The sequence below is a fragment of the Amaranthus tricolor genome, chromosome 11 (assembly GCF_026212465.1).
Source record: "Amaranthus tricolor cultivar Red isolate AtriRed21 chromosome 11, ASM2621246v1, whole genome shotgun sequence".
Lineage (NCBI taxonomy): Eukaryota > Viridiplantae > Streptophyta > Magnoliopsida > Caryophyllales > Amaranthaceae > Amaranthus > Amaranthus tricolor.
Window position 1 is genome coordinate 23,675,059 of NC_080057.1, and position 27,204 is coordinate 23,702,262.

Genomic DNA, 27,204 nt, shown 5'->3' on the forward strand with positions numbered 1-27,204 from the left:
ATAAGAGAATCATGTGAATAAAAATTTTTAAAAAGTGGATCATGACCTGAAATAAAAATAAAAAAAATTTTAATAGGATAAATCAAAAAGAAAGTAGGATTAGAGAGAGTATATGTTTTATCCTTTTCATTTTATTATAAGTTGGAGTTTTTTTTATTAGTTTATATTGAGAAAAAAGAAAAATATAAGAAATGAAAGAAATATTTAAATGAAGTAGAATAAATTTGGACCTCGAGAAAAAAAAATTATCACGTTAATAGAACAAAGCAATCAGAAGAATCAAATGTTTCAATTAGAACATGTACAAGTACAACTTTCCCCGAAAAAGATCTGGGTTTGATTCTCGATAAGCACTCCTATATTCTCTTGTTCACTCGGCGAAGGGTTTTAGCCAACCAGTCACTTGGAAAAGGAATCTACTCTACTTGCTCACATGCATGGCTAACAAGGCCAACTGAAACGCTGTGATCTATGCACTGGCTGAAGTACTGAAAACTGAAAAGTATTCACAACACAGGATTTGATTTCTTTTCTTTTTGCTTTTACTGATCTAAAAGGCTGAAATGCTTGGAAAAAAAATGAAACTTTATACATAATAAAATCTACAATGTGAGTTAATTAATGCTTAAACCCAGTAAACAAAATTTCATTCTTCTTTTAAAATGCAATTTATCCAATAGGAACAAAACGATTCAACCTCCAAAGCTCGAAACTAGATTCCTCGGGCAAGTTTAAGCGCCGTTACTTTCACTATGAATTGCATGTCCATCCTCTAGAATCTTGCCGTTCATTCCATTTCTTTGCCTCTGTACAGTTTTGAAGCGATGTGAGAAAACCGACAAATATGATGGACCGAGAGCTGAAAGTCAATAGAAAAACGGAAATTTATGCATACCCTATCCATGGGATCGACGGAGTTTCCATTCATGAGTTTGTGGTTTTCCTCTTTGTTCCAGCTATCCTTGTCTTTGTTGCTCACAGGCAGCAAGAGAGATGCACCGGCACTAGACCGATCGGGAATTTCTGCAATGCCATCAAAACAAGGAATTAGCACAAGATGTGAACAGGACTTCAGTGATTGTAAAATGTGTACGAGTTTACAAATCACCATTACAACACTAACCAGGAAGGGTTTTATCGACAAAGAAAACAACCAGATTGACCGTATACCTGCAAGTAAAATAACAAGGCTAACGCTGATTGCCAAAAAAGAATTTGAACTTATGCAAATTATTATCACAAAAACAGAAATTTGAGATTGTAACAAAGGCAAACCAGACAATTCATACCATGCTACAACAACATCTACTGTATAATGTTTGCGTGAAGCAATGATCAATAAACTCTGGACCACCGCAAGTAGCCAGCCCAATTGCTTAATCCACCTGGATTGATCCACAAAAATGTTTTAAATGTCTAGCCTGATAAGTTGAATATTAATTTATAATGAAAGAGACTCCTTGAGCCCCTAAGATGAATGAAAAAGCTACCATATGAACTATTTAATACTCAAATCAAGTAGAGAGCTCTTTGTACTTTATACCAGAAATTATATTGAACCTATTGGAAGTTTGGAACTTGGGTAGACCTTTTTAAAGAATCTGTGATCAAATTTTATGTGTCAAAAAAAAACTAAAAGGTCGTTTGGTTGACATTAATCTATGTAGCAAAAATCACCTTTTGTTCGGATGACAATAATTGCACAAGATAGGAGCATTGAGAATTCTTAGGGATCAGAAACACCTACATGATCTGTGAAATTAATCTAATTTTTAACGATTGTCCAACTTGAAACCAAACAAATTTTGGCACTACCCAAAAATTTAACAACGGAAAATAGCTTCTCAAAAATTGGAACTTCCCATGAATTTCACGAAGGGGAAATAACTTCCGATGAATTGGAACTTCCCACTAGTGTTGATAATCATGTCAACCAAACGACCCCTAAGTGGGACTTACATCACAAACCGCAAAAACTTTCCTTGAAACAACTTTTCTAACATGAAACAGCATAAAGCTAAAGAGCTCAAAGTTCCTCTCTAGGTAGCCATTTTGTAGTTTAGCTAAACATCAAAAAGGTCATGGTATGTCCTAATGAAAACAAAGATTTCAAATCGCAAAGATTACCTCTTAGTGCCATATTTATGATATGTCCTAATGAAAACAAGTGTAAAGATCATATGCGACGAGAAAATCAGGTCGCCACATCCATAGAGAACCCCACGAGGAACTGCACATTGGACATTTATGAGCAAAAGAAGTACAACAAAACAATTTAGATATTATGACTTTCAAATATAGAAACTCACAGTTGATCAAAAAGACCTCAATTGCTCTGTGCGGAGGGGGAAGAGTTGCAAGCTTTGAACCCTGTGTATCCATAGCCAACATTCATTGCATAATCGTGTCTTATCAGAACCATAATATAAACCAAAAATACAAGAAAATGTAACTAACTAAACAAACAAAAGAAAATACTCAACTGCTTAAATAAGAATCTCAAAGAAATTTACCTCACGACAGTGGTAGTTTGGACCAGGTAGCTGTGTTGAATAGAATGTGATGATCCTAAGAAATTGTGATGCCTGGGAATATATATCATAAAAAGCTTATCATCCACATTGTGATAGTAGCAAGAACCATAGAAGTAAAGATATTCTTGAAAAGTTATGTGATAGTATATCTAATTTATCGATGAATTTCCCAGTTCGGTGTTTTGGTTCATGAAGTAACCCCAAATTATTAGCATATTAAGGCTTTGGCATAGTTGTTGTGTTGTTGTGAGTTATGTGACAGTGTTCAACAAAACTATTTCCAGAACAAAATCAAATGGATGCCAAAAAAATGTGAAGTGTGTTTCACAGAAATAATAAATGGATACAAGCATGTACCATAGAGGCAATCTAGAACTACAAAAATCGATCAACCCACAACACAAATTAAAAGTAAAAAATAATATGGAGCTTATCTTCACCAAGCTAAATACAGATGAGAAAAACAAAAGTGTGTTCACAACATATCACGATGAATGTACGATTTGTCAAATACCAAAAAAATATGATGTATTAACATCTACGTAACCACAACTATTAACCCTTACAAACAACTGAGAAATTAATTGTAGGTATTTTCATACAAGAACAATTAAATCAAACAATATAAGCATGACAGTGCAGATTTCCAGTCAACATAAAGAACACTTACAACTAGAAAAGCAAGGACCCTGCACCACACCAGAACAGTGTAAATCTTTTTACTTTTGAGGATGAATGGATGAAAAGTCCACTGCAAACAAATTGTATAGCAACACAAGAAAAACAAATTATAATCACAATTGAGAGATGGGAAATAAGTTAAAATAAAATATAATAACATTAAATGAAGAGAGCAAGTATTTGAAAGCATAAAACATGACTTCAAAGTATAAACACCAGATATTGGTTTTTGGCTATTTGCTACAGCAAATAGATAGCACATAGAAGAGTAAAGACAAATTAAGGATAACATTTTTAAAAAATAAAAATAAAAATAAATATTGGACAAAAGTAAACCTACTTCTAAATGTCCTATTCCAAAGGAGTCTACTTCAAAATGTTTTGCAATATATGATTCACTCTCAAAGACAAATTAAAAGATGACAAACATGATTGTATATCAAGTAGTTAAATGGCGTGAGAGATATCTCAAGAGCAATATTATAGAATAGGTTCATCAAGATAAGAACAGCTCTGATTGTCTCTAACCACATCAGTGATTCATAACAACAATATCAAAAGCGTACAAGGACTATTAAATCAAGATCCTTTGAACATCTGGAAAAATCTTCCATTTTCTATTGTAAACCCCAAGTGTAGCCGAAAAACTAGCAGGTGTACATATTTTAGATAAAAGAAGAGAAACTGAAAAGAAAGCACCAAATATATCACTAAGGCAGGCAGGTACACTTATTATAAGAGTGGAGGGTGAGAGGAAATCTAGAAGTCAAAGGAAGTTTCATATGGACTTTATGCGATAAAAACCAGCAAGCTCCTACAATAGTTAATTAAATATGAAATGAAAGTGTAATGAGAACCTTACCAGGAAAAATGATAAAAAGATGGTAGTAAAAACAGTTTCACTAATGTAAGCCTTGTCTTGTCCAAGCTCCTACAAGCATAATTATATAACGATAAGAACATGAAAGAACTAAGACCCATAGGCCAATGACCAATCAATGAGTCTTGAGTTTCAGGCATACTGGAAGAAGGAAGAAGCCGGCATCCTGAAGTGTTGGACCAGGGCGATGTATGTAATGAACGCCTCGTGCAGCCAGACCATGTATGTACTGTCAAAGAGAATTAGTTTCAATATTAGTTCATGGACAGAAAAAAACATCAACCCCAAAAATTTATCACTATCCACCCTTACAGAGGCCCTGCCCAACATGCAACTCACCAGGAAAGCCAATTCATAAAAATTAATATAAATTAGTATTAAAAAGGGCAATTAGACTCCTAACAGTTATGTACCCATTTAACTACCAAATTTGCCATCAATTTAGCCGCCCAACATATGCATAATTTAATGCAATGTTAGTTTACATGATTTGATGCAAGGCCAACTAAAAAGTTCCATAAAAGTTTATATAAATCTTTCTCTAGTAAATCAATCCTCAAAAGTTGGCAAGTCTACAACTAAAAAAACTAGTATGACAAGTTACACTACCAAAAAACATGCTACATTGTCTTCTACAAAGCAAAAAATTCAAACAAACAAAAAGAAAAATCAACTTCACAACAGAAAAAAAAAAGTTAAAATTTAAACTTTCATTAGCTTCAAAGTCTCATTATCCACCACACGGACAGTCATCGACATGCCAACATATTTAGAGCAGTTAATTAACAGATGAACGGCACCAATCATTCACAAACTCATCAAAGCCTAATGAAGTCACTAATTCATCTGCAAAAATAGAAAAATTAAAGTAACATCTCAAATTTTGATTAAAATCATACCTGAAAAATAAGACCTCCGAGAATGTACTTCCAATTTTCGGCAAGAAGATTGATTTCGGTTGATACTTCTGCACAAAATCTCTTCCATAGCTTCATAACAAAAGAAAATCAACACAATTAATCAAAAAGCTCCTTAATCAGAACACAAACACAAATTAGGAAATAGAAAGCGACAGAAACCTTTGAAGCTTCGCGACCGATATAAAGCGACATCTTTAAAGAAATTAACAACCAAGGCCATAATAATTTAAACATACCAACATCTTCTTTTCACAACCACCAAACTCCAATATTTTTCTTCAAATCTTTTGTTCAATTTCAAAACTATGAGATCGGTCGTAGAAACACCGCTAAAATGAAGAACATAAACGATTGAAATTTTTAATTCACTGGAAACCCTAATTTTCGCTAACAAATAAAATTCGAAAAATTTTAAAAAATAAATCAGAAATTGTGAGTATGAATAATAGTTTTTTCACTCAACAATGGAGGAAGAAAGAAAATGAATCTGTAATTCTAACGCTATTGGTGTATGATTAATTTTGACGCTTTTTATAATATATTTTCTCTCATTGAAGAACAAAAAAAAAAAAAAAAGAATCGTCACATCTGGCTGCTTGAACCTGGAAGTTAAATTGTTGGAGTTGAACACGGAGAGACAGTTGAATTGGCAAAAAAGGAGGCTTTTATTAAGAAAGCAATGGCAAAGGAAATACTCTATGAAAGGGAGTTTTTTTTTTTCTCTTTTTTATATTTAAATAGAATAATTTGTCAGTTATGAACTTATGGTTTTAAAGTTTGGCACATTTGCAAATTAATGTTTTTTTTTGCGAATTATAATCATTAAAGTATTAAAGTTTACAGGTTCAGGTCATAACACAGAGTTCCGACCATTTTAATGGTCGGAATTTCAATGCTTTGGCTTCTATACGTAAACTTTGATACTTTTGTGACTATAATTCACAAAAAGTAAATATTGTAATTCGCATAAGTGTTTAATTTTAAAATTGTAATTCGTAAATTTTTCATTTAATAATGGAAAATATTAATAACAAATGATAGTCAACAAAATTAAAATTTTGAAACAAGTGGGGTCATTATTTTCGAATTATTATATATGGTCAGTTTAATCATTATTTTCAAGACATTTTGGAGCACACCCCTTATCATTTAGAGTTATTCTAATATATAGAGGAATTTTAAATTGTGCTTGTATAGCTTTATTAATTAAAATATATAATTTTACTAAAGTAATTATTTTATAAATTTAGGGGTTTTTTTTTTATATGATATCATGTAAGATTTGCTTAGTTTTATAAAAAAAAATTGTTTTAAAATTCAAAATGAATGTTTTATGTAAATTGATCGGAATATATAGTTGATTTACTATCTTATAGTGAAAGTGTCTTAAGTGATAATTTTATCGGTTCGTCTTGTATGAGACCGTTTCATCATGAAACTGACTCATATAATTCGTCTATTTTTCTAACTGATTACTTTATAATTATAAATTATTACTTACACGCAGTAAATATACATGAATTAGCCTAATAGATATGACCTTACCATGAGATCATCTCATTTTAAAATTTGTGTAATTTATATTATGGACTCAATGTAATGTAAATTATAATTTTGCGATTTGGTCAAGTTTGTAAGTTGTCGTCTGAGGAGTTATTTGATTGTCATTGAAATTGAAGTTTCATGGAAATTTATAATTACAGGGTAGTTGAATTTTCTTTCTAATTTTATATGAATTAAACGATATTGTTTGATTGACCATAAAAATATAAAATTGATACATCATCATCATCTTACTCGGTATATTCCGCTCATAAAAAAAAAAATATGCACGGGATTTGGAGAGGGAAGGACGGCGACAACTCATACCCATAAAGGAGAGCGCGGCCAAAGGAGTCCCCCGACTCGAAAAGGAAACGAAAACGAAAACAAAGAAACGAAGACGTAAAAAACCAGTTTTTACGATGCCATGTTTACTTGTTTAAATGCCCTTGGAGAAGTCAGTTTTTTGGGTAAAAAATCAAATCATAGTTATATGTATAAAATTTTGTGATGATTTTTTCTTTTCTCATAACTTTAAGCAGAAATTTATAATCAATTACTGAAATTTGTGAACAACTATAAAATGATAAAATATTTACTAATAAAGTAAAAAAAATTAATTAAAAATCCTAAAAGCCCCTTCTACACAAAGATATTATTAATATTAAAAATCACCAATATTTACTTAGACTACCTCTCAATTTATGAGACTATAAAACACATAAAAATGTTAAACATTATATCAATTGTATTAATTCAAGTTCAACAAATTATCCTAATTGAAAATTTCATCATACTGGTTGTATCTAACGATCAATTGACATACTTACATATAATCATATATCAATTCAACGCAACCTCATGATAATTATTACTTCTCAAAATTTTTAATTCACAAATAAAACTCTACCCAAAATAAATATAACTTGTAATACCCTAACATGATCCTAGCCATGGTTAGGGCACAAATAATATTTCCTCCTTGTATTATCTAGCTTTTGATTGTTGTATTTACCCACGCAATATGTTGCAATCGAGTGCGAGTATTTCGGAACAGAAGAAATTAATTCTTATTATTATAACGAAGATTATATCCACTCTATATTAGATTGTGATTCGATTTGACATAATATTTTCTCAATATTTCTAATCCGATCTTTATATAAAAAAGCCACTCAAAATTCCATGAGCTTGAGTTCGGGGTGGGGTCTGTTCATTTTTAGTCGGGTCAAAAAATTTAACGATTTTAATTTGACTATATGAAACGATTTTAACCCGATTATTTTTAGATAACCAATCAAAGTTCCATGAGTAATGAGTTTGGGGTGGGGTTTGCGTACAAAAATTGACGGGTCTAATTGAGTATTTGACCATGAGAAGTGTGTGAACACCCGTGTGTCAAGTGAGACCGATGATTATCTTTTGGGGACCGTGCAATACGCCCAACAGCGTACGGGACCTTTCCAGCTTCTTCAATGGTACATTCCAAACTACTAATTCGTTACATTTACCACTCCATTATAGATTAAGCTCTGGATTTCCACCATTGTTGGAGCTCAATATGCGACGCCTGATTCTACTATTACTGATTCTGGGAATTCTTCAAAGAGGATTCACATTTGTAGATGGGCAAGAGTTCAAAGGAGACCATACGAAACTATCTGGTATTATAATTCCTGGATTCGCTTCTACCCAGTTAAGAGCTTGGTCTATTCTTGATTGCCCTTATTCTCCTCTTGATTTTAACCCTCTTGATTTAGTTTGGCTTGATACCACTAAGGTAAATTAAGTTCCAGATTTTATCGCCTTCTTTGTTTTGCACTATATAGTTTTTGCTCTTGTTTTGATGTTTCTATGAATGAATGCATTTCTGGGTTTTTTTTTATTGCAAACATCATTAGAACTTTGTTGGAGAGGAATTTATGTCTTTTAGTTGGGTGATTATAGGTTTTGATCCGGGGAAGAGAAATACTCCAATGTCCTGATAGACTTGCATCGAAGAGATTTTTAAGGAAAAGAGTGGATATTGGTAACAAACGAGGAGAAAATGAATTTTGCACATGAAATTAAAAGAGAGTTAGACTAAAAGAAAGTGGTGGGCTTTAAGGTTGCATTCACATACTGCACTTTATTGGGTATTGGGTTATGCTCTTTGGTGGTGAAACTTATTATATGTTGTTTGGTCCCTTTGTATTCATTCTGAGGGAAATAGTTTATTGAGGCTCAGAAATGTGTCTACAATAATCTAATCAAGACTTTATGCCCTTGTAAAGTTTTGATTGCAATACTTACTACATTTTGCTAATGTGGTGTTGTGTAAATTTGGGCTTGCTTGTGTTTTAGTAAGTCGGGCTTCATACTTTGTTGTTATATTAGTAACTTTTGTCATACTATTCATCATCCAATCTTAGTTCATGTTTGGTAATGTATATGAAAAAGTATATTCAAGTGGGATCTTATTTGATTGTCTAATCGCATATTTTTTAATATTATTAACTTTTTTAGTTATACATAACTCAAATATACGAAGGATCAAAACAATGTCTTGGATGGTGTAAAAACATAAAATGGTGCAAGTATTAATACATGGAGGAAGTATTTTTGAAGCAAAGTGGCAAATTGATTATCAAAGCTTTAGGGGATCAACAGTGTTGGAATCAATGAGTATCTTGTTAATATTGAATTATTGATTTGGTGTTTACTTATTCAATCACCTTTTATCGCGTTGAGACTCCAATTACTATATCGAACTAGACTCAATGTTAAGTTGCTGGTTTGCGCGACGTTTTTATGTTCTATATAAACTAAGGTCTTAGCTAGCAATCAATGAACTTAGTTTATTTTGCTTTGATTAATGAGGTTCTTTTATTTGATTTTCTTGACGAATAAGGACCAATTAATGGTTTAAAACAGCCCTAAAGATCGCATATTGAATTGCAGCTGCTTTCCGGTTTAAATTGCTGGCTCAAATGTATTATGTTAGAGCCTTACAATCAGACAGATCACCCTGAATGCAAGTCAAGGCCTGATAGTGGACTGTCTGCAATTACAGAACTCGATCCTGGATACATAACAGGTATACAGTAAACGTATTTGTACATTACTTTCTTTTCATCACTATTATCCTCTCTTGATAAATGTGTTTGTTTGGTTGAGGTGTTTAAAACAAAACCGATGACCCTTATTTAACCGATCTTGTGATCGAACCCGACATTAAAATGATTTTAAAATCATGTAAAAATCAATGAGGACAAAAAATCCGATTTTGAAGTGACTCGAAATATGTGACCCGAAATAGACCCGATTACCCGAATGAACACCTCTAGTGTTTGGTGATAGAGCTTGGGTGGTTTAAAAGATAGTGCAGCTTGTTTTGTGTAGTTTCAGCAAATATTAGAGCCGCCCAAAATTTGTAGAATCTGATCGTTTAAACTGGTTTGATTTACTTTTGGATGATTGTACTTAACTTATAAATAAACTACTTGTTCCACCTATTGAATGATCTTTATACAGGTCCTCTCTCTTCTGTGTGGAAAGAATGGGTGAAGTGGTGTATAGAGTTTGGTATAGAGGCGAATGCAATCATTGCTGTTCCTTATGATTGGAGGTTGTCACCGTCAAAACTTGAGGAGCGTGACCTTTATTTCCACAAACTCAAGTATGTGCGTCTCCTCGTATTTCTTGCACACATCATGTATTAATGTGTTACTAGTTAAAAAAATTATGTCTGGGTATTGGTTTAATCTCAGTCTTAGATGCTTTTGTTCTTTGTCTTTTAAGCTTTGATACCAATAGACTGCCTTTTTCCATCCTAAATTGCTAAGTAGACTTGTAGAAAGAAATAAAAAATGATGGAAAAATCCTATCCTTAAGTGTTTGCTTTCCTTGTTATCAAGGAACATAGGCAATGTTGTATTGAAATGTAATTTCCTCTTACTCCTGATTTTTTATTATTATATTTTGTAACAACTAGAGTCTTAGACTTGGATGGCCTTCTTTTGTTTCCTTTTCTCTTTAAAAAAAGGTTCTCATTTTCTAGTGTTCAATTATGATTCAAAGGATCATTACTTACTGTTTTTTTCTTATGGAGAATAAAAGTTGAGAAATTTATTATTTCATATTCTTGAATGGAGATAATGATAAAAATACTAAGTATGATTCAAATGGAGAGTTGTCATCGGAATCTTAAGGGGCCCAAGTGTCACTAAGGTTAAAGGGAAAACTGTATCAAAGAGTCATTAGACTAACATTATACGAGTCAGAATATTGGACTTCTAGAAGAGATCATTATAGAAAGATGAATGTAGTAGTGATGTGTATGCTAAGATGGATAACTAAACATATAGATTAATCCGAACCGAAGACACTAAACAGTGTTTTAGACTTTTGAGTCGAATATTTGTAGACAAAATGAGAGAAATGTGTTTTCGTCGGTTTGGTCACTTGCAAGACCGAGAAATGCATCAATAAGAAAAGTGGAAGCTTGAAGTTTGAGGAGTTTATAATAGGAAGAGGTGGTTCGAAAATGACATGAATAACACGAGTGAAGAATGACATGAAGAATTGGACAATAGTTGATATGTTGGTTTATTTTAGCGAGGATAGAGATGCATCTCAGTGTAAATTTTGATTGTGAGTGAAAAAGGTGGGTTGTTTCTTGTTTATTTTCTTCTTTCCCAGCCAATGTCAAGTCACACTGCTATCCCTCTTAATTTGTGCTGTTGTAGTTTTCCTACCAATGCAGCAGCCCCTTTCATAAGGGGTTAACTTACGTCATGGAATTCAAATTTACATTGGGTCTTTTGATGTGGTCCCTCTTTTGTGTGAAGCCAATATTTACCAAGGTCTTAATTATTTCCGTTTATCTTCAGAATATTCATTGTTTGGTAGTTGATCTGGTCTCTATTTCCTCACTTTTTTTCGTTTATCTTTTAACTTGTACTGTTTTGGCAGGCTGACCTTTGAAACTGCTTATAAACTTCGCGGAGGCCCCTCAATAGTTTTTGCACATTCACTTGGGAACAACGTTTTCCGGTACTTTTTAGAATGGTTGAAGTTTGAGATAGCTCCAAAAGAATACATGAATTGGCTCGATAAACACATTCATGCCTATTTTGCTGTTGGTATGCTTTCTTTAACTTATCTAAAAAAGCGGATATATATGTACCCATACGTGAATTTTTTTATCTTTTGGCAGGAAGCCCTTTTCTTGGTGCTACTGAAACCATCAAGGCTGCCCTTTTAGGTAGCACCTTTGGCATTCCAGTTTCTGAGGTTTATTCTCCTTCTTTTCGCTTATGCTCCTGTGGTATAATTATCTATTTAACCATAATTTTAGGTTCTTTGATGATTTCTTAATCAAATACTAGTGATGGAACTGATTGTATTGTATTCTATAATTATTGGTGAAATCAAATATCTTGTTGTTGAACCGAGTAATTTCATTAATGAAGATCTTTTTTTTCAATTGGAAAGGTGTTGATGATCTTGAATTTTAAGAGTTCATTAATGAAGCTACTGTATATTCAAAACAATAATAAAAGGGAAAGTTCATTTCAATTTAAGTTCCAGGTTAATGAACATGTTTGGGAATATGTACAACACAGAAAATCAGGGTATGTGTGGGATGCGATCATATTGCAATACGGTCGCGATGGGTTGATAAGACCTTGTTTTTGCACTATGGATACGAATGCACCAGTTGGCTCTGGACTATTTTTGCATGTCTTTTGGACTCACCATTTCATCTCATCTACCCTTGTTGTATCTTCTGGCTTGGTTATGGACTTAGGATGCTGGGACACCTTTGAGGTTGAACTCATAGACTTCTTTGATATGCAGATGCTTTAGGTGTCTATACAATGATGTTTGGTAAAATATAGTATTTTCTTCCCTGCCAATCATATTTCGAAGACAATCTCTTAATTTATGTTCTTTTATTATTAGGGCCAGCTATCTAAGAGAAGATGCCAAGCATATTTTTGTTGTTATTTCCCCCCCAATTACCTATTATATGATGTAGCATTATATTCAGGTTGGCAATAAATTGGACTTCAAAGTTATATGTGATTCTAGTGTTCTTTGTTTCCGAACTCTTTGATGGTTCAAATATATGCTTGTAACTTAAGAATAAGATCATATGCAGGGAACTGCTCGCTTAATGTTCAATTCTTTTGGATCGTCAATGTGGATGTTGCCATTTTCAAAAAATTGTAAAACGGACAATACATATTTGAAGCACTTTTCTGAGAAGAGTAGGGAAAGTCATCATGCATATCACTGTGAAGATGAAGAGTTCAAAGGAAACTATTCAGGGTGGCCTACAAAACTTGTCAACATTGAAATTCCTTCCATTCACAGTGAGACTAATAAAACTCGTTCAAATTAATTTCTGATAGAGTTAACCATATGCAATCATTATGAAATTTTGTTTATTTGTGTTTGCTTGCTGTTATGTCAGGTTCTGATGCATACCCTTCTGTTATGGATGTTATGGAAAATACTAGTATGGAATGCAGTCTTCCAACTCAATTATCCTTCACTGCTCGGGAAATCTCAGATGGAACTTTCTTTAAAGCAATAGAGGATTATGACCCAGATAGCAAAAGGCTTTTGCACCAGTTACAAAAGTAAGTTTCTTGTTGCAAGTAATTTTTGATTTACGGAAGTTTAGAGCTGCAGTACATCATTCACACCAAATTTGAGCATCCTTTTTCTTCTGGGGTGATTTGAATTTTATGTCTCAAGGCCTTTATGTAATCTGTACGGTTTTCAAGCTTATAATGACTTCAGTTATAGTGTCCCGTTAGTTCGTGAGGAGTCCTCTTTTTCAGGTAAATTCATGAAGCAGGAACTTTATAGCTTTGCATCTTCGTTGACCTTATTATGGATCATTCAGGTTCAAACTCTAGAAACAGGTTTCCTTATAACACTATAGGAGGTTATGAAAAAATTAATGTAGAGTGAAAAACCTTTATTGATGGGTATGTGCCCTTGCTTTAATTTGCTTAGGCCAGTGTCCTGTTGGTAGGGCTTGCAAAAGTTGACCCGACCTGAACTTAATCCGAAATAAGTGGGTTTGGGTTGAGACTTTTGACCCAATTAATTAAATGGGTCGACCCGACCTGATCTGTTTATTAAATGGGTTAGGTTCAGGTCAAAATTTTAAACCTGAAAAAAACCTGTATAACCCAGTTAATTAAATGTGTTAATTTCGAGTTAAATCAATAAGTATAAGTTAAACTTACTTCATTTAATATTTTCTTATTTTTCATAGTATATACAAAATAAACAACAAAAAGACATAAAGTTAAAATTAAAGCCTAAAAAATTAGATTTAATCAACGTTAAAAACCTTAAAACGAAAACAAAAAAATTATAAACGGGTTAAGTGGGTTGAAATCAGGTCAACCTGATCTGTTGTAGGTCGGGTCAAGGTTGTGATTTTCGACCCAATTAACTAAATGGGTTGGGTTTGGGTCAAGGGTTTTCTGACCTGTTTATATATGACCCGAACTCGAACCATCCTGATCTGTTTGACAGGCCTACCTGTTGGTTTCACCTGCCGCTATATGTGTGGTTGGAGATTCCATAGTTAGTGCAACCCTTAAATCTTCCCCTTAAAACTGTTTGAGAATCGAAAACATTACTACAAAACTGGAAAATTACCTTGCTCCAATCGTGAAATAAATCTTTCGTTCAATTGTTTTAGAGCTAAAAAAGCAACAATCTTTTTATTACTGTGACATTTAAGCATCAAACCATGTTCCCTGCTGACTACTCTTTAGGAGGAAATGGGTGAAAGTAGTATGCTTTAGGATTAATTGGCAATTAATGGAAACTGATTATAAATTCTTATGAGAAAGTTCTTTCAAAAAAGCAAAAAAAAAAAAAAAAAAAACAAAAAAAAACATGTAGCATACCATGTGCCATTCTCAGACATGGATGTAAGCTTATTGGTCAGAAATTCAGAATTAAGTTGTTAAGTATTATACCAATTTGGCAAGGGGATGCTAAGTAACACACCAATCTGGGTCAGTTGGCCATGAATGTGATACTAATCTCTTTTTGCTATTCCTTTTTCTTTTGGCATGCTCATTGGTGGCAAGATGAGCGCTGGCATACATAACTTACAATATGCTTTAATAAGGTGTCAAGTCCTTTTGAATATCTGGTTACATAACTTACAATATGCTAAAAGCTATAGTGAAATTTTCGATTTCATCAGGGTAGAACTTTGTTGTTGACCCAACACAATATGATGTCGGTCCCTGATTGAAGGGCCCTACCTTAATTCAGAAAAAAACCTTTTCTAGACTTATATTGTTTCTTATGTTTTCCCTTTCAGGTCATATCATGGAGATCCTGTTGTGAATCCTCTCACTCCCTGGGACAGGCCACCTTTAAAAAATGTTTTCTGCATTTATGGAATAGAATTAAAAACAGAGGTATTGTATTGATATTTGTACATATTTCAGGTGGTTTTGTATTTCATAAGCCATCTTCGTGGACTAAACGAAGTTGATTACCTACTTTAATTGTTACTTTATTATCCACATGATTTCTAAATGTCTAACTCAATTATATTCTTAAAAATATAGTAAAAAATATAGTTTATCTTCTAAAACTCAACTATATTACTACCAATTATCTTTTGGATAACTTGTTTCATAGTTTAGAAGTGGAAATTTGTAAGCATGTGCCTAGCATATGATCGTAGTATAGATTCGTACGCATGTCCTAGCGCATAAATAGTGTGGATTTTTTGAATCAATTAATGTAACATATCCTCCTCACCTATCTCTCTATCTTTCTCTTCTATTTTCTGGATGATTCCTCTTATAAATTTCCACCATTACCGTAGTCATTGAGTTCGGACTATGCCCTCTCTCTCGAGTGGGTACGGGTATGATTTGCCCGCTATCTCTCCCCCCGGACCCTGACTTTGTGCGGGATGCTGGGTTGATGACCATGACCATGATGACCTATTGAGTTCGGACTACAATAGTTCTTACCTTTGCTTGTTTATTTCTAGTGATCATGCTTTTAGCTTATAAACATGTGGTGCTGAATGACAGCTCTGGCATCTTGGCACTTGCAAAACAGGTTGGTTACTATGTTGCCCCAAGTGGAAAGCTGTATCCCGATAATTGGATTATAACTGATTTCATCTATGAGCTAGAAGGATCTTTGTATTCAAGGTTAGTTTTGAACTTTATGCTTCATGCTTTCATTTATCCGGAAAACATGTTTTCTTTCTATTGCTTGTTGCCGATTACACTTTTGAAATCCCCTGAGATTTGTGTTCTCTTTTCATGTTCCTCTGTTTTTTAGCGGGAATCATAGTCAAAACTATGTAATATTTCCGAGGAAAATTACTTGCACTATTTTTCAATAATGATTTTATTGCCGTTAATATGCTGCATTATGATGAGAAAAAAGAATCAAAAAAAGAACCAAAAAAAGAACCAAATTAATTAGTTCTTTCACTTCAAAATGACAAACCTTGTTGGAACCCAATCGCCCAATATGAAAAGTTTTACTATGCACATCACAACTTAATTCCGAGGTAAGAGGTTAGTTGTGCGAGTTTATTTAAGGTTGTGGTTTTTTTACCTTATGCTTAGTACTTATATTTTACTCTCGTAGTTCTTTTTAAATTTTTATGCAGAAGTATGGAATCTGGTTTAATTTGATCTTATAAACAATCGTTCTAGCTTATGTTTATCAGGAATTATGGACTCTGGTTTAATTTGTAAGGATTTTTTATAGGTCAGGAAATCTCGTTGAAGGGAACCCAGGAACTACTAGTGGAGATGAGACTGTAAACCTCCAAAATTACGATTAAATTATTTTCTGATTTTAGCTTGTGCACAATTTCTTGTTAATTGTAATCTTATCAATCGATTACTCCCTTTTCTTGTTGATTTTAGATTCTTCATTTGTTTTAATTCGCCGAAACTTGTGACAGGTAGCTTATCATTCCCTTTCTTGGTGCAAAAATTGGCTGGGGCCTAGAGTTAACATAACGAGGGCTCCACAAGTATGCTCAATCCTTCAATAAACTAAAATTTTACCGTTTAATGTTTAATTTTTGTAAGCCTATTTTGTTACTGCAGTCAGAGCACGATGGAACGGATGTTCAGGTAGAGCTGAATGTAATACATGAACCTGGAGCTGACATAATTCCGAATATGACCAAGTCTCCTAAAGTTAAATACATAACATATTATGAAGATTCTGTAAGCATTCCTGGGAGGAGAACAGCGGTGTGGGAGCTTGATAAAGGTACAAAAATAATTCAAGTCCAATCTCTACTCTAAGAAAGTTTGGATAAAATGGGTTTAGAATAAGCCCTCACTTTGGTGAATTAAACTGAGAAAAAATGTAAAACAAAGGATTTTACACGTGGTAACCCTGTATCGATTTTTCCACTTGGTAGGCAAATATATTATTTAATCAACATGGTGACCCTAAGCTTCCAACTGATGGGTTCTTGATACAACCACACAAGATACTAGAATGGTTTTTCATTCTTTAAGCTTTTTAGACAGACTCAAAAACCGAGAAAAAATGTAAAATAATATATTGTAGCATGGCTGAACTTTGGAGTTTGGATCAAGCATGAATAAGCTAAACTCAAGTATTAAATATTTTGAAGGATTTAGAATCTTAGATGCCCGTCTTTTTTTTCATGTAGAGCACCATGTCATTGTGTGCCCTAAAGAGAAACTTTCCCCTGTTTTAATGTGAAATTATGTGCTTTCCATGTAGTAAATCACAGGAATATGGTCAGATCCCCCGCTTTGATGAGGGAGTTGTGGCTTGAGATATGGCATGATATTCATCCTGATGCAACATCAAAGTTTGTCAAAAAAGGTGAACCATTTGTTCGTTCTTTCCATTTTTAGTATCTTAGAATATATCATTTCATAAACGGCCCCTCTTATATGAGATCGTCTCACAGTGAGACAAGTCCATACCAAAGGTCTATTATACTAAAAGTTTCTATTATTGGGCTATTTAACCCAAGTATGGGGGCACGTCTCACGGTGAGACCGTCTCATATAAGAATTTGTGTTTCATAAATATTATGTCAATGTGCAACAGAAAAGCGAGGACCTTTGAGAGATGATGATTGTTATTGGGATTATGGAAAAGCTCGCTGTGCTTGGCCTGAATATTGTGAATATAGGTTATTTCTTCTCTTTAGAGCTTTTATTTTTCATTGTACTCGACCTTCGTTCTCCTCTCAATCTCAACGCTCTTCCCTTCGTCACTTTGGAAATGCTTCCCAATCTATCCTCTTGTAATGCAGGTACGCCTTCGGTGATGTTCACCTTGGACAAAGCTGTAGGCTGAAAAATTCTTCAGCGGATCTTTTGCTAAATTATATATAAAACCCGGAAAGGTAATTCGATTTGATTGTACATTTAGTCCTCATTATTGCGGAAATTTATTTCATACTGTTAGCACCCACAAAACCATCTAGAAGTGAGCGAGCTTAGGGTATACGAATAAACGGGTTGTCAAGAAGCGAATATGTGAAACAGATGACCAAAGTTAATCATGTCCGACAAATGTATATAAATAGTAAAGATTTTATATGCGAAGAACATCTAAATATGCTCGTTATAGTTAATAAGCAGGAAGATCAAAGTGGAACGGAGGGAGTAAACGTTAATAGCACTTAGTACATTAGCGCACATAAAAATCTGTTGAAGTATTTGGTAAATTAGTTGTTATAATCATTTTCCCCTATGCAAATGACAGATTAACTTGCAAAACCGATCAACTTGATTCTTACGTAAATTGATCAAAGGGTGTGTCGTTGTACCCACATTGACGTGCTCTGCAGTTAAGAGAGGTCTCAGATTTGCTGTGGTGAGTCACGCATCATATTCGTTGATATTTCTTTGTAAGCATCCGATTTGTTATTGATCTTTACGACCATCCACGCATGAAAGCAGAAACATGGCTATATTATTTGACAATTGACATGGAAGAGGCATGTAGCTTGGTAGACTGATGATTCTTTCTGTTGTATATAGTTACTCTGCTTTTCTCCTCTTTCTATTCTTGGGTTGTGGCTAATTGGCTAATAATTAAAAGGGGTTTGATTTTTTTAAGGTTAAACAATAATTGAATTCAGGTTATGGTGAAGTTTCACTCGGTTAAAATGAGTGAAGATTTTGCATTATTTACGAGTTTGCCAAATGATTGTTAGCTGATTTGTGTAGCTGGATGTAAGGGTTGGTTTACTATCTGTTACGTCAGTTGTTTAAGCAAATTGTTAGGAAGATTTTTGATACTCTTAAATATTTTTTGTTCATTGTTAGCTCAAGAGATTAAATGGGTTAAAAAGCAAAAAACCAATTAAAAAAAACCACTTGTAGCTTTTGATTTTGCTATTTGAGTAACTAAAAAATTAAAAGTTAATTGTTAATTATATATTAATCAAAAAGCTAGTTTTTAATCAAACACATCCACTCCTATGTGCTTGAAAAGAAAAAAAATCCTAAAAGAAATAGACATATTTATAGGCAAAGCACAAAGAAGATTTTAATAATTCTATTATTTATTCATTAATAGGCTTATACTCCCTTAATCCTACCAAATTTGCCCATAATCATTTGGTAGGATATACTCCCTTTATAGTATGGACGTTATGCACATATAAATATAACAATGAGATTGAGAATAACAATATAAAAAGTATGGAAAATAAAAAGTTCAAGACAATTTATGGTTTTATTGATTTGGAAATAGACTAGAGAACTGAACATGCAAGTGAAAGAGGGAATTAATCCTTTTTGTAGGTGGTGAAAATCGAACGCCTTTGTCGATTACAAGGCTTGGTAAAGGAAAAACATTCAACTATTAGACTAACGCATGATTCTTTTACTGAATTACTGATAATGTTGTAATATTGTTGTAAATGGGAGGGGCAAATACATAGAGCATAAGTATGGCTAAATGGGAGGGCAAACCATATTGCAATAATGTTGTAAAATTCCTCATAGCCCTCCATAACTAACTATCCTAGCATTTCAAAGAGAAGTCTACTAAACCTTACTATATATAGTATGTACATACAATAACAAGGAATCTCTTCGATTTTCACATCTTTTGAACGAAGGGCTTCAATAAACCTGAAGCGATCGAATCCAAGATCCATGTATAAGCAATTACTTGAGAACCACTTTCTAAAGCTACTTTCTTTGCCTCTACCTGTCGTTGCACGATCTCGTTAACTTCTATTGAATCATCATTATAAACGATTATTGAAGTTGACGGCTGATAACATTGTTTGCCACTAGATGGTTGTAGTTCATCGGCTTTAAGGATGGTACCTCCTCCTGTCATTACTAGATTTTGAAGGTCACGTTTGAAACTCGACACGAAGTCACCATAGAAGAAGAATTTAAGGTTGTCGAAAAGCTTTTGTTCCTGGCAAGAGAACATTATTGATTAAGTGCGATGGAAAACTGAAGTTTGTCAACAACAGCAATGCCAGAGCCTAATAAGTAGGTTGGGTCGGCAGATATTCAAGAGAAAAATATCTTACATTATTCAGAAGCCTGAGCCTGCCAGTTTTAGGGCCGTTACAACATCCGTGATTATCAAGGCTAATTTCGTAAGGTTCCTCATTTATGGGAAGTTTTGATTGCATGCATGCTTCAATCCCTTAAACAAAGCATTCAAGGAAGGTTAGATCATATCCAAATAGCAAGAATCGGATCTTGTCTCAATTAGAACAAGTATCATTATCATCAGGTAAGGTCCCGGGTTTGATTCCCATGTCCCCCTTCTCTAGCCCTCTCCTTCTCTTAGCCTATCCTGTACTAAAATAAGTTGTCCAAAACTCCAAATAGCAGAATATGTAAAACACCATGTCAAAGAAATCATATCATTTACATTGTAGGTGGTGAGGCCCTGAACGAAAATATTTTCATCGGCCGCGTTCTAAAAGTTTTTACATTTAACACACCAATAATGCCCACGTCCCGCACAGTCAAGGTGTAAAAAAAGGATTTTAGGCCGGTTCAAGGTATATCTCATGATTTTAACCGATTTTTGATGATACCGTTACCACACCACCGTGTCGTTACCGCAATCATGACCATTGCTGCATTCTTTCACTATGAATGAAACAACATGAAAGGAGAAGAAGGAACTTACAATCAGTTTTAAGTATCCATCTCCCATTAAGTATAGCCATAAGAACTTTCAATGTCCGACTGCAAGCACCATTTGCATCAGTTGTGGCGATCACATGAGTAACATTTGGGTTCCAAGACTTTGTCACAGTGGCTCCACACAAGTTCGCAAACTTAACCAACATATACTGCATAACATGAAATCAAATGAAATGCGTCACATGGATTCGTTATTTAGAAAACAAGACTCGGAAAATATACCAAAGCTCAAAAGGTATGTTCTGCTTTCATACGTGTTCGATACAGAAACGATTCGCAGCGACACGAGTTATAATAAAGAATACACATGGGGGAGAAGTATGTATACTATAACATCTAACCTTTTCATCTGCAGAAAGGGCTGATCCACAGAATACCCAATTTTTTGCTCCAGAATGAGATGTTGCCCAAAAGTCTAAATCGCGTGAATTTTTCTGTTCATTATGCCTGAAAACCACTCGTCAGAACTGATGAAGATGTCTATTGTCTACTTGATTCAATGTTTTAAAGGCCATTCGGAGTTAAAACGGCATTCATGACTATATGAGAATGAACAAGCCAGACTGAATCGTGAAAAAAAATGCAGAATATTGAACTCATTTACACAATGTGACCCAGTGAGAAAAAAAAAGAACTGTTTATCTTTAGGAATTGATACTGTGTGTCATTGTGGCTTAGTGTCTGAGGTTGGGAGCTTGGAGCAAGAAGCACAGGTTTATGCTACTCATTAGATATGGGAAAAACGTTTGATCGGTCAGATTTTCGATTGGATCAGTTTCGGTCGGTTCATTTTCGGGTCGGGTCAACTTCAGGTCCGATTACTCTGGGATATGGGCGAATTCGGATTGACCCAATGGGTTACCATTTTTTTTTCCCTGGGTTAACTTAAAAAATTGTGGAATTTCTTATTTTATCATAGAATTTGAAAATAGATTATCCTTTTTTCGGAAAAATTATTTACTATAGCACATAGCCAAATCACAATAAAATAACAGAATTTCAAAGGATCAAATAATAATAATAATTCAACATAAAGAAATATTAACAAGTCTAAAATGCATCATACTACAAAAAAGATATCCAAATGACTCAAACATAATACAACAATTTTTTTTAAGAGTACAAAAGTAAAAAATATGTTAAATAAAGAAGCATAAGTTTTTTGTGTGTGCTTAAATGGAGAAGTTTTACCCCTTTTTTTAACAACTGCACAACCCAACGGGTCCAATTTAATCCTGACCTGACCAACCTGTTTTCCTACAGGTTTCTCGGGTTCGGTCATTTTTCAGGTTCAGGTCAAAATTTCCACGTTTCAACTCAGTTTTTTTGGTCGGATTTCGGATCAATTTTCGGGTCAGATCAATTTTCCCAAGTCTACTACTCATACAACATGCAGACAAGGGGAAAATGTGTAGACAGATAAAAGCCAGCATGCACTTGGCTTATTTATTAAGGAAAACCTTAAAAACATGTTTCTATGCAAAGAAATTTAAGACAAGTACATACCCTGGAGCTGAAGAATATTTTTTTGGAGCAGGCTTTTTGGACTTCTCTCTAGGGAACTTTTGTGAAGCATGATCAGGACAGAGCATTAGAAAATGATCCTACAAAATCAACAAAACAGTAATCCGACTTCAGACCTATTATTTCCTTCTGTTGGATGATGAATTACAAACAATTCTATTAGTATCGGGTCCAAACGATGCGAATACAGAACTCACGTCATCCCATCTACATTCTTTAACTTCAAATGCACAAGGAGCATGATAACTTTTTCGACAGGATTTCACATAGCAACCTAGGGCTGCTCCTTTGAGCCCACATTGAGCGCACTTGAGTTTTCCTGCTCTTGCTAGTTCTTTATCCAAATTTTTTATCGTAGTGTCATTCACATAAAAAATTTGAGGCGCCCTGCAATTGCAAAGTCATATTGTTCAACTATTTGGTAAAGTCTACATGTTTAGCAAAATTGGCATAGCAGTTAATCCAACATCAGATCCAACCATAGTGCAAAAACAAGATCGCATTGTATCGTATCGGCCTATCGGGTGAGCAAAAAAAGTGATCACATCTAGTGATCAAATTCTATTTGCATTGTAAAGGTGTAAAAAACGCATTTTAGGTTGGTTAAAGGGTACCCCTTCGTCTCAGTTGATATTTGGTGGTGCGACGGTTACTTCATTCCCGTTATGCATCATAATAACCACTACAACAATCGCAACTGAATTTGCAAATTTGTAATATCGATCTAGCTAGGTGAAGGAAAACTATGTTCATAATAAGATAAAATGATAGGTCAAAACTAGCCAAAGGAGATGATGACAGCAAACAACCATCTTTGTTTGAACAGGTATATAACTAAATTTCTAAAGGACACAGCAACAATAATGTCAAAAGTCTTAATCCCGAAAAATAAAGTCGGCTACATAATCAAAACAAATCAACATGAGAGATTGTCGATAACAAAGATTATACTTTATTTTGTCCCATTTCATACAAATCTACAACTGAAAAAACCAATTCAAATGATCATCCCCAAATATTCTCCTCCTCTATTCCATTATATCTATTCATACATGCTCTTGTGAATCTCAATTCTTCAAGTCATTCTTCAGTTCATTCTTATTACCTGGGTCATCTTCGGCCTATTTTTTTCCTCTTCTAATTTCTACAGAAATCAATGGCGAGGACTGATCGAATAGAGTAAAAGAGAAGTGTGAAACTTATTTCAAGAGAAAAGTATAATGGTAGAATATTCCCTTTATGAGAGAAAATTTTGAAAAAGGATACTTGCATCTCAAAAATAGACAACACATTGAAAGTAAGGAAGGGCATATTCAATCAACCATATTTCAATTTTGAATCCTTTGGAGTACTGTATATCTAATCTTCGGCAACATATATATACAGTTTGAAGAGATCACTCACCAGTCTAAGCAGCTATGGTGCAGGTGTACGACATGAGAATGACTAGCCTCGTGGGCAAAGACTTGCCTACCATTAGCAAAATGCTGCATGGGTCCACTACCCTAGAGGAGAAAAGAGATAATCATAGAAGATGAATACACATAGTATGCACAATAATATCACACAACATCGCCAAAGCCTTAAACCCAAAAGAGTATGGTCGGCAAAGGATCATTTCCAGTTGTCGTCCGCATGCAATTTTCTAGTTTCTACTCCCATCATTTCGATTTTCATGTTAAATCATGAAAACAAACACAATCTGAAATGATAGAAACACACCTCTGTTATCTTCCATGTCCGGCAAAATGCACATTTGAAGTTAAGCAAAGTTGCAGAATCGAAATCGAATATTTGCTGGTTATCAGTATTATTCCTGGTATTAGTCATGTCAGAACCTGCACAAACAGAATTCTCTAGATTCACAGCTTCTGATGTTGTACTTCCCTGGTTCATCTCTGGCAAACCTTGGTCTAGTTGCTTTTGCTTCTTGGAATTATAACCATAAGCTCCGTAATCATCAGCAGTTCGCTTAGCAAGTTTATTTGATAAACATTTTCCTACAATCTGCAACAATAAATTTCGAAAGCAGCAAGTCAGAAGAAAATTTGTTCGATATCAGAAACAATATCAACAAAAATATAGAACAAATCAGATTCTCACATCACTGCTTCCTGGATCATGACCGTTGATACCCTTGCTAAATCTGGAAGATGGACTGTCCGGAAACAACTGTATCTGGTTCACGTCCACATTAACAGTTTCATGTTGCTCTGTATTGCCACGGGTTTTACTGGTTGAGTTGCCATGAGGAGGTTTAGTTAGGTCCTTAGCAATTTGATTAGAGTATTTTGCATCTGTTAGAAATGAGCATGGCACAAAACCTCCTTCAATATCTACAATGACGAATCATAAAACGTTGCAGGCATTATGAATAAGAAGTAAGAACAACAACAACAACCACAAGACTCCATAAACCCCAGCGCCATTATGAATAGCTCCCACCTATGGAGTGTTTGGGGGTCAGATGTACGCAATCTTATCTTGATAAGATGACAAAGAGGTTGTTCCAAATTGACTCTTCGTAACAAACATCATGCGCAACTTCAACATACACATAAGAACTAAGAAAAAATCCTTAATTCATGTAAAGGTAAGAATGTGACTAATGTTTGCAAAAAGGGAACCTGAATTAAGCATGTGCATAGAGAAAGAAGGTTTCAAACTCTTGTAGATGTTGACCACATTTTCCACAAAAGGAGCTTGTCTCAAACCTACAAGTAATATCAAGAAATAACCCAAGTTTAAATCAAGCAAATGGTTTGCATAGATAAGAAAAAAGACATTATCTATACCAAAAGAAGAAACTCATACTTCTTTATATAATGATTCAAAAGTCCAACTTTAGCAAATTTATACTAAAAAAACATAATACTTTATGAAAAGAAACCCAACATTTAAACAAAACCCCCCTTTTTATATAACATGTTAAAAGGGAAAATGATTAAAACCCCAACAACCCACCTTATTTTGGGTCATCTTCATCATCATACCATTTATATCTCGCTCATACAAGTTATGATCATGGTTTGGAGAGAGTTTTGAAAGATGGAAAACTATTCCCGTATCAAAGGAGATAAGGAGGTTGCAACCCAGTTAAAACCTTTCCCACCTTATTTAGGGTACCCCACAAAGTTTACGTAAATACCCAGTACAGTTCAACAAGATTAAATGTGAAATTAAGGATAGTCATGGAGCGGGTTTGGCGAACCCTTTCAATAGATCCAAATCCGGATCCAGACCCTAAGCGTCTAAAATTTTCAGACTCAGACCCAGACCCTTCGACTCTGATGAGTCTAAGGTTCTTAATGGATCCTAAATGGATCTAAAAAATCTATTTAATTTGTCACATTTGAACCTTTTGTAAGTCATTAGCAAATTTTATAAATATTAAATACTAATTATATAAATATATATAAATAGAAAAATTGCAAAATAGTAAGCATGTAAGACAATATAATACAAATTTAGCACTAATTAGCATATATATATATATATATATATATATAGAAAATAAATGGGATATTAAGGTGGGGTAGAAGTAAGATTAATAGACAAAAGTCACAAAATAGTGTAAGACAATTTAATAATTACAAGGGTTCGAGTCTGAAGGGCGGGTCCAAGGTCCGGGTCTAGAGGTATGGTCTGGGTCCGGGTACTAACCCTTGGACCTGAACCCAAACCCGCCAATTATATTTTAGATTCGAATCCGACCCGAATCCGGTGAGCCTAAAAAAAAGACCCAAACCCTTAAAAAAATAGGCGGGTCCAACAGGATCTTGGACCGATAACCATCACTGTGTGAAATACACAATGCATACCCATTTTCAACAAGATTAAGCAAAAAAGTGAGTTCAAGGAGTAAAATTAGGGGAATAAAGATAGAAAGTACCTTGTTCAAGATAGGGAAATTTGCAGAGAGGACACTGTAACCCAAATAAATACGAATTGGGTAGGCAAAAACTGAGATTTATTGGAAAAAGTACATCAAAATAGTACATAATCATCAAACTAAATACCAATTTCATCATGGGAATATCAAATATGGATCATTGATCGAACTACCTGCAGAAAATATGATCACACGGCAACAGCATAGGCTCATTGTACACCTTTAGGCTGCCAAACATAAACCCATTATAAATTTCAAAACTTTTACATTAAAAATCCCCAAAATGGTTACTGAAATCAGAATTAGCAAAAAATAAATTAAAAAAGAACAAAACAAGGGTAGTACCAAAGAGAACATGTTAAAGTAAACCCTAGTTTCTGAAGATGAAGAACCCATGAATTGAGGAAATATGCATGGTTATGGGATTCCCCCATTATTGAGTAAGTTTAAGTGGCTAAGAGAGCCCATCTCTAATTTTGGACGGATTTTTTTACCCAATCCTTATAATTCGTCACCCTTTTCATTTTTTCGCCACCCCCTAGTAAATTACCATATTGCCCTTGGTTTTTGAAAAAATTACAATTATGCCATTGAAGCTAAAATTTTCTATATAAACCACAATCACACTAAAAATACTCTCACTACAACTAAAAACCAACATACAAAAGCAAAATTTGGGAGCAAAAATTAAGTTCAATCCGGAATTTATCAATCGAGGTAAGTTATTTGTAATTAAATTTAATCACGGAAAAAAAAAATATATATTATAGGAGTCGCCCAGATCTGGGCGACTGGACCCCGGTTCAGTCGCCTAATTTTAGGCGACTGAACCGGGGTCGAGCCGCCCAGATTTGGGCGACTCCTATTATTTTTTTTTTTATTTTTATTTTTATTTATTATTAAATAAATGTTTATGTTTTGTATATATAAAAATTTTTGTTTTTTAATTTTTTCCTTATATTTAGGAAAAATATATTTAAAGTTTGAAATTTAAAAAAAAAACCTGATTTTTATTAATAAATTAAGTTATTTG

The 27,204-nt window shown here is 34.0% G+C and overlaps 3 protein-coding genes across 13 annotated transcripts; 1 reads left to right on the forward strand and 2 right to left on the reverse strand.

Moving 5' to 3' along the window:
* Positions 1–223: 223 nt before the first annotated feature.
* LOC130827233 (phosphatidylinositol:ceramide inositolphosphotransferase 1-like) lies at positions 224–5,674 on the reverse strand. 2 transcript variants are annotated; one of them, XM_057692896.1, is made up of 12 exons: positions 5,175–5,674; positions 4,995–5,084; positions 4,238–4,324; positions 4,078–4,146; positions 3,205–3,285; positions 2,514–2,585; positions 2,310–2,370; positions 2,128–2,230; positions 1,290–1,385; positions 1,124–1,170; positions 896–1,023; positions 224–806 (listed from the first exon to the last, which is right to left on the reverse strand). In XM_057692896.1, the coding sequence occupies exons 1-12, from the start codon at positions 5,247–5,249 to the stop codon at positions 732–734; spliced, it is 984 nt and encodes a 327-aa protein (XP_057548879.1). In that variant the 5' UTR covers positions 5,250–5,674; the 3' UTR covers positions 224–731. The 2 variants fall into 2 exon arrangements, with proteins under 2 accessions (XP_057548879.1, XP_057548880.1); XM_057692897.1 differs by having other exon boundaries at positions 5,252–5,673.
* Positions 5,675–7,940: 2,266 nt separating this feature from the next.
* Positions 7,941–22,271, forward strand: LOC130827553 (phospholipid--sterol O-acyltransferase). 6 transcript variants are annotated; one of them, XR_009047212.1, is made up of 17 exons: positions 7,941–8,337; positions 9,498–9,633; positions 10,071–10,215; positions 11,511–11,680; positions 11,755–11,831; positions 12,703–12,916; positions 13,018–13,186; positions 14,905–15,004; positions 15,663–15,757; positions 16,329–16,380; positions 16,528–16,599; positions 16,676–16,844; positions 17,331–17,435; positions 17,667–17,751; positions 17,875–17,967; positions 18,330–18,440; positions 22,019–22,271. XR_009047212.1 is itself a non-coding variant. In XM_057693298.1 (17 exons), exons 3-16 carry the CDS (start codon positions 9,534–9,536, stop codon positions 17,954–17,956), a joined length of 1,635 nt encoding a protein of 544 aa, XP_057549281.1. In that variant the 5' UTR covers positions 8,199–8,337; positions 8,505–8,692; positions 9,498–9,533; the 3' UTR covers positions 17,957–17,967; positions 18,330–18,754. The 6 variants fall into 6 exon arrangements, 3 of the variants coding, with proteins under 3 accessions (XP_057549279.1, XP_057549280.1, XP_057549281.1); XM_057693298.1 differs by lacking the exon at positions 22,019–22,271 and adding an exon at positions 8,505–8,692 and having other exon boundaries at positions 8,199–8,337; positions 18,330–18,754; XM_057693296.1 differs by lacking the exon at positions 22,019–22,271 and having other exon boundaries at positions 18,330–18,754.
* Positions 19,437–26,761, reverse strand: LOC130827554 (BRCA1-associated RING domain protein 1-like). Of its 5 annotated transcripts, none has more exons than XM_057693302.1 (13): positions 26,517–26,761; positions 26,345–26,398; positions 26,172–26,242; positions 24,907–24,993; positions 24,383–24,576; positions 24,002–24,286; positions 23,684–23,784; positions 22,477–22,666; positions 22,262–22,359; positions 21,097–21,202; positions 20,739–20,904; positions 20,125–20,243; positions 19,437–20,006 (listed from the first exon to the last, which is right to left on the reverse strand). In XM_057693302.1, the coding sequence occupies exons 1-13, from the start codon at positions 26,603–26,605 to the stop codon at positions 19,677–19,679; spliced, it is 1,890 nt and encodes a 629-aa protein (XP_057549285.1). In that variant the 5' UTR covers positions 26,606–26,761; the 3' UTR covers positions 19,437–19,676. The 5 variants fall into 5 exon arrangements, with proteins under 5 accessions (XP_057549285.1, XP_057549284.1, XP_057549283.1 ...); XM_057693301.1 differs by having other exon boundaries at positions 20,125–20,234; positions 24,383–24,615; XM_057693300.1 differs by having other exon boundaries at positions 24,383–24,615.
* Positions 26,762–27,204: the final 443 nt, after the last annotated feature.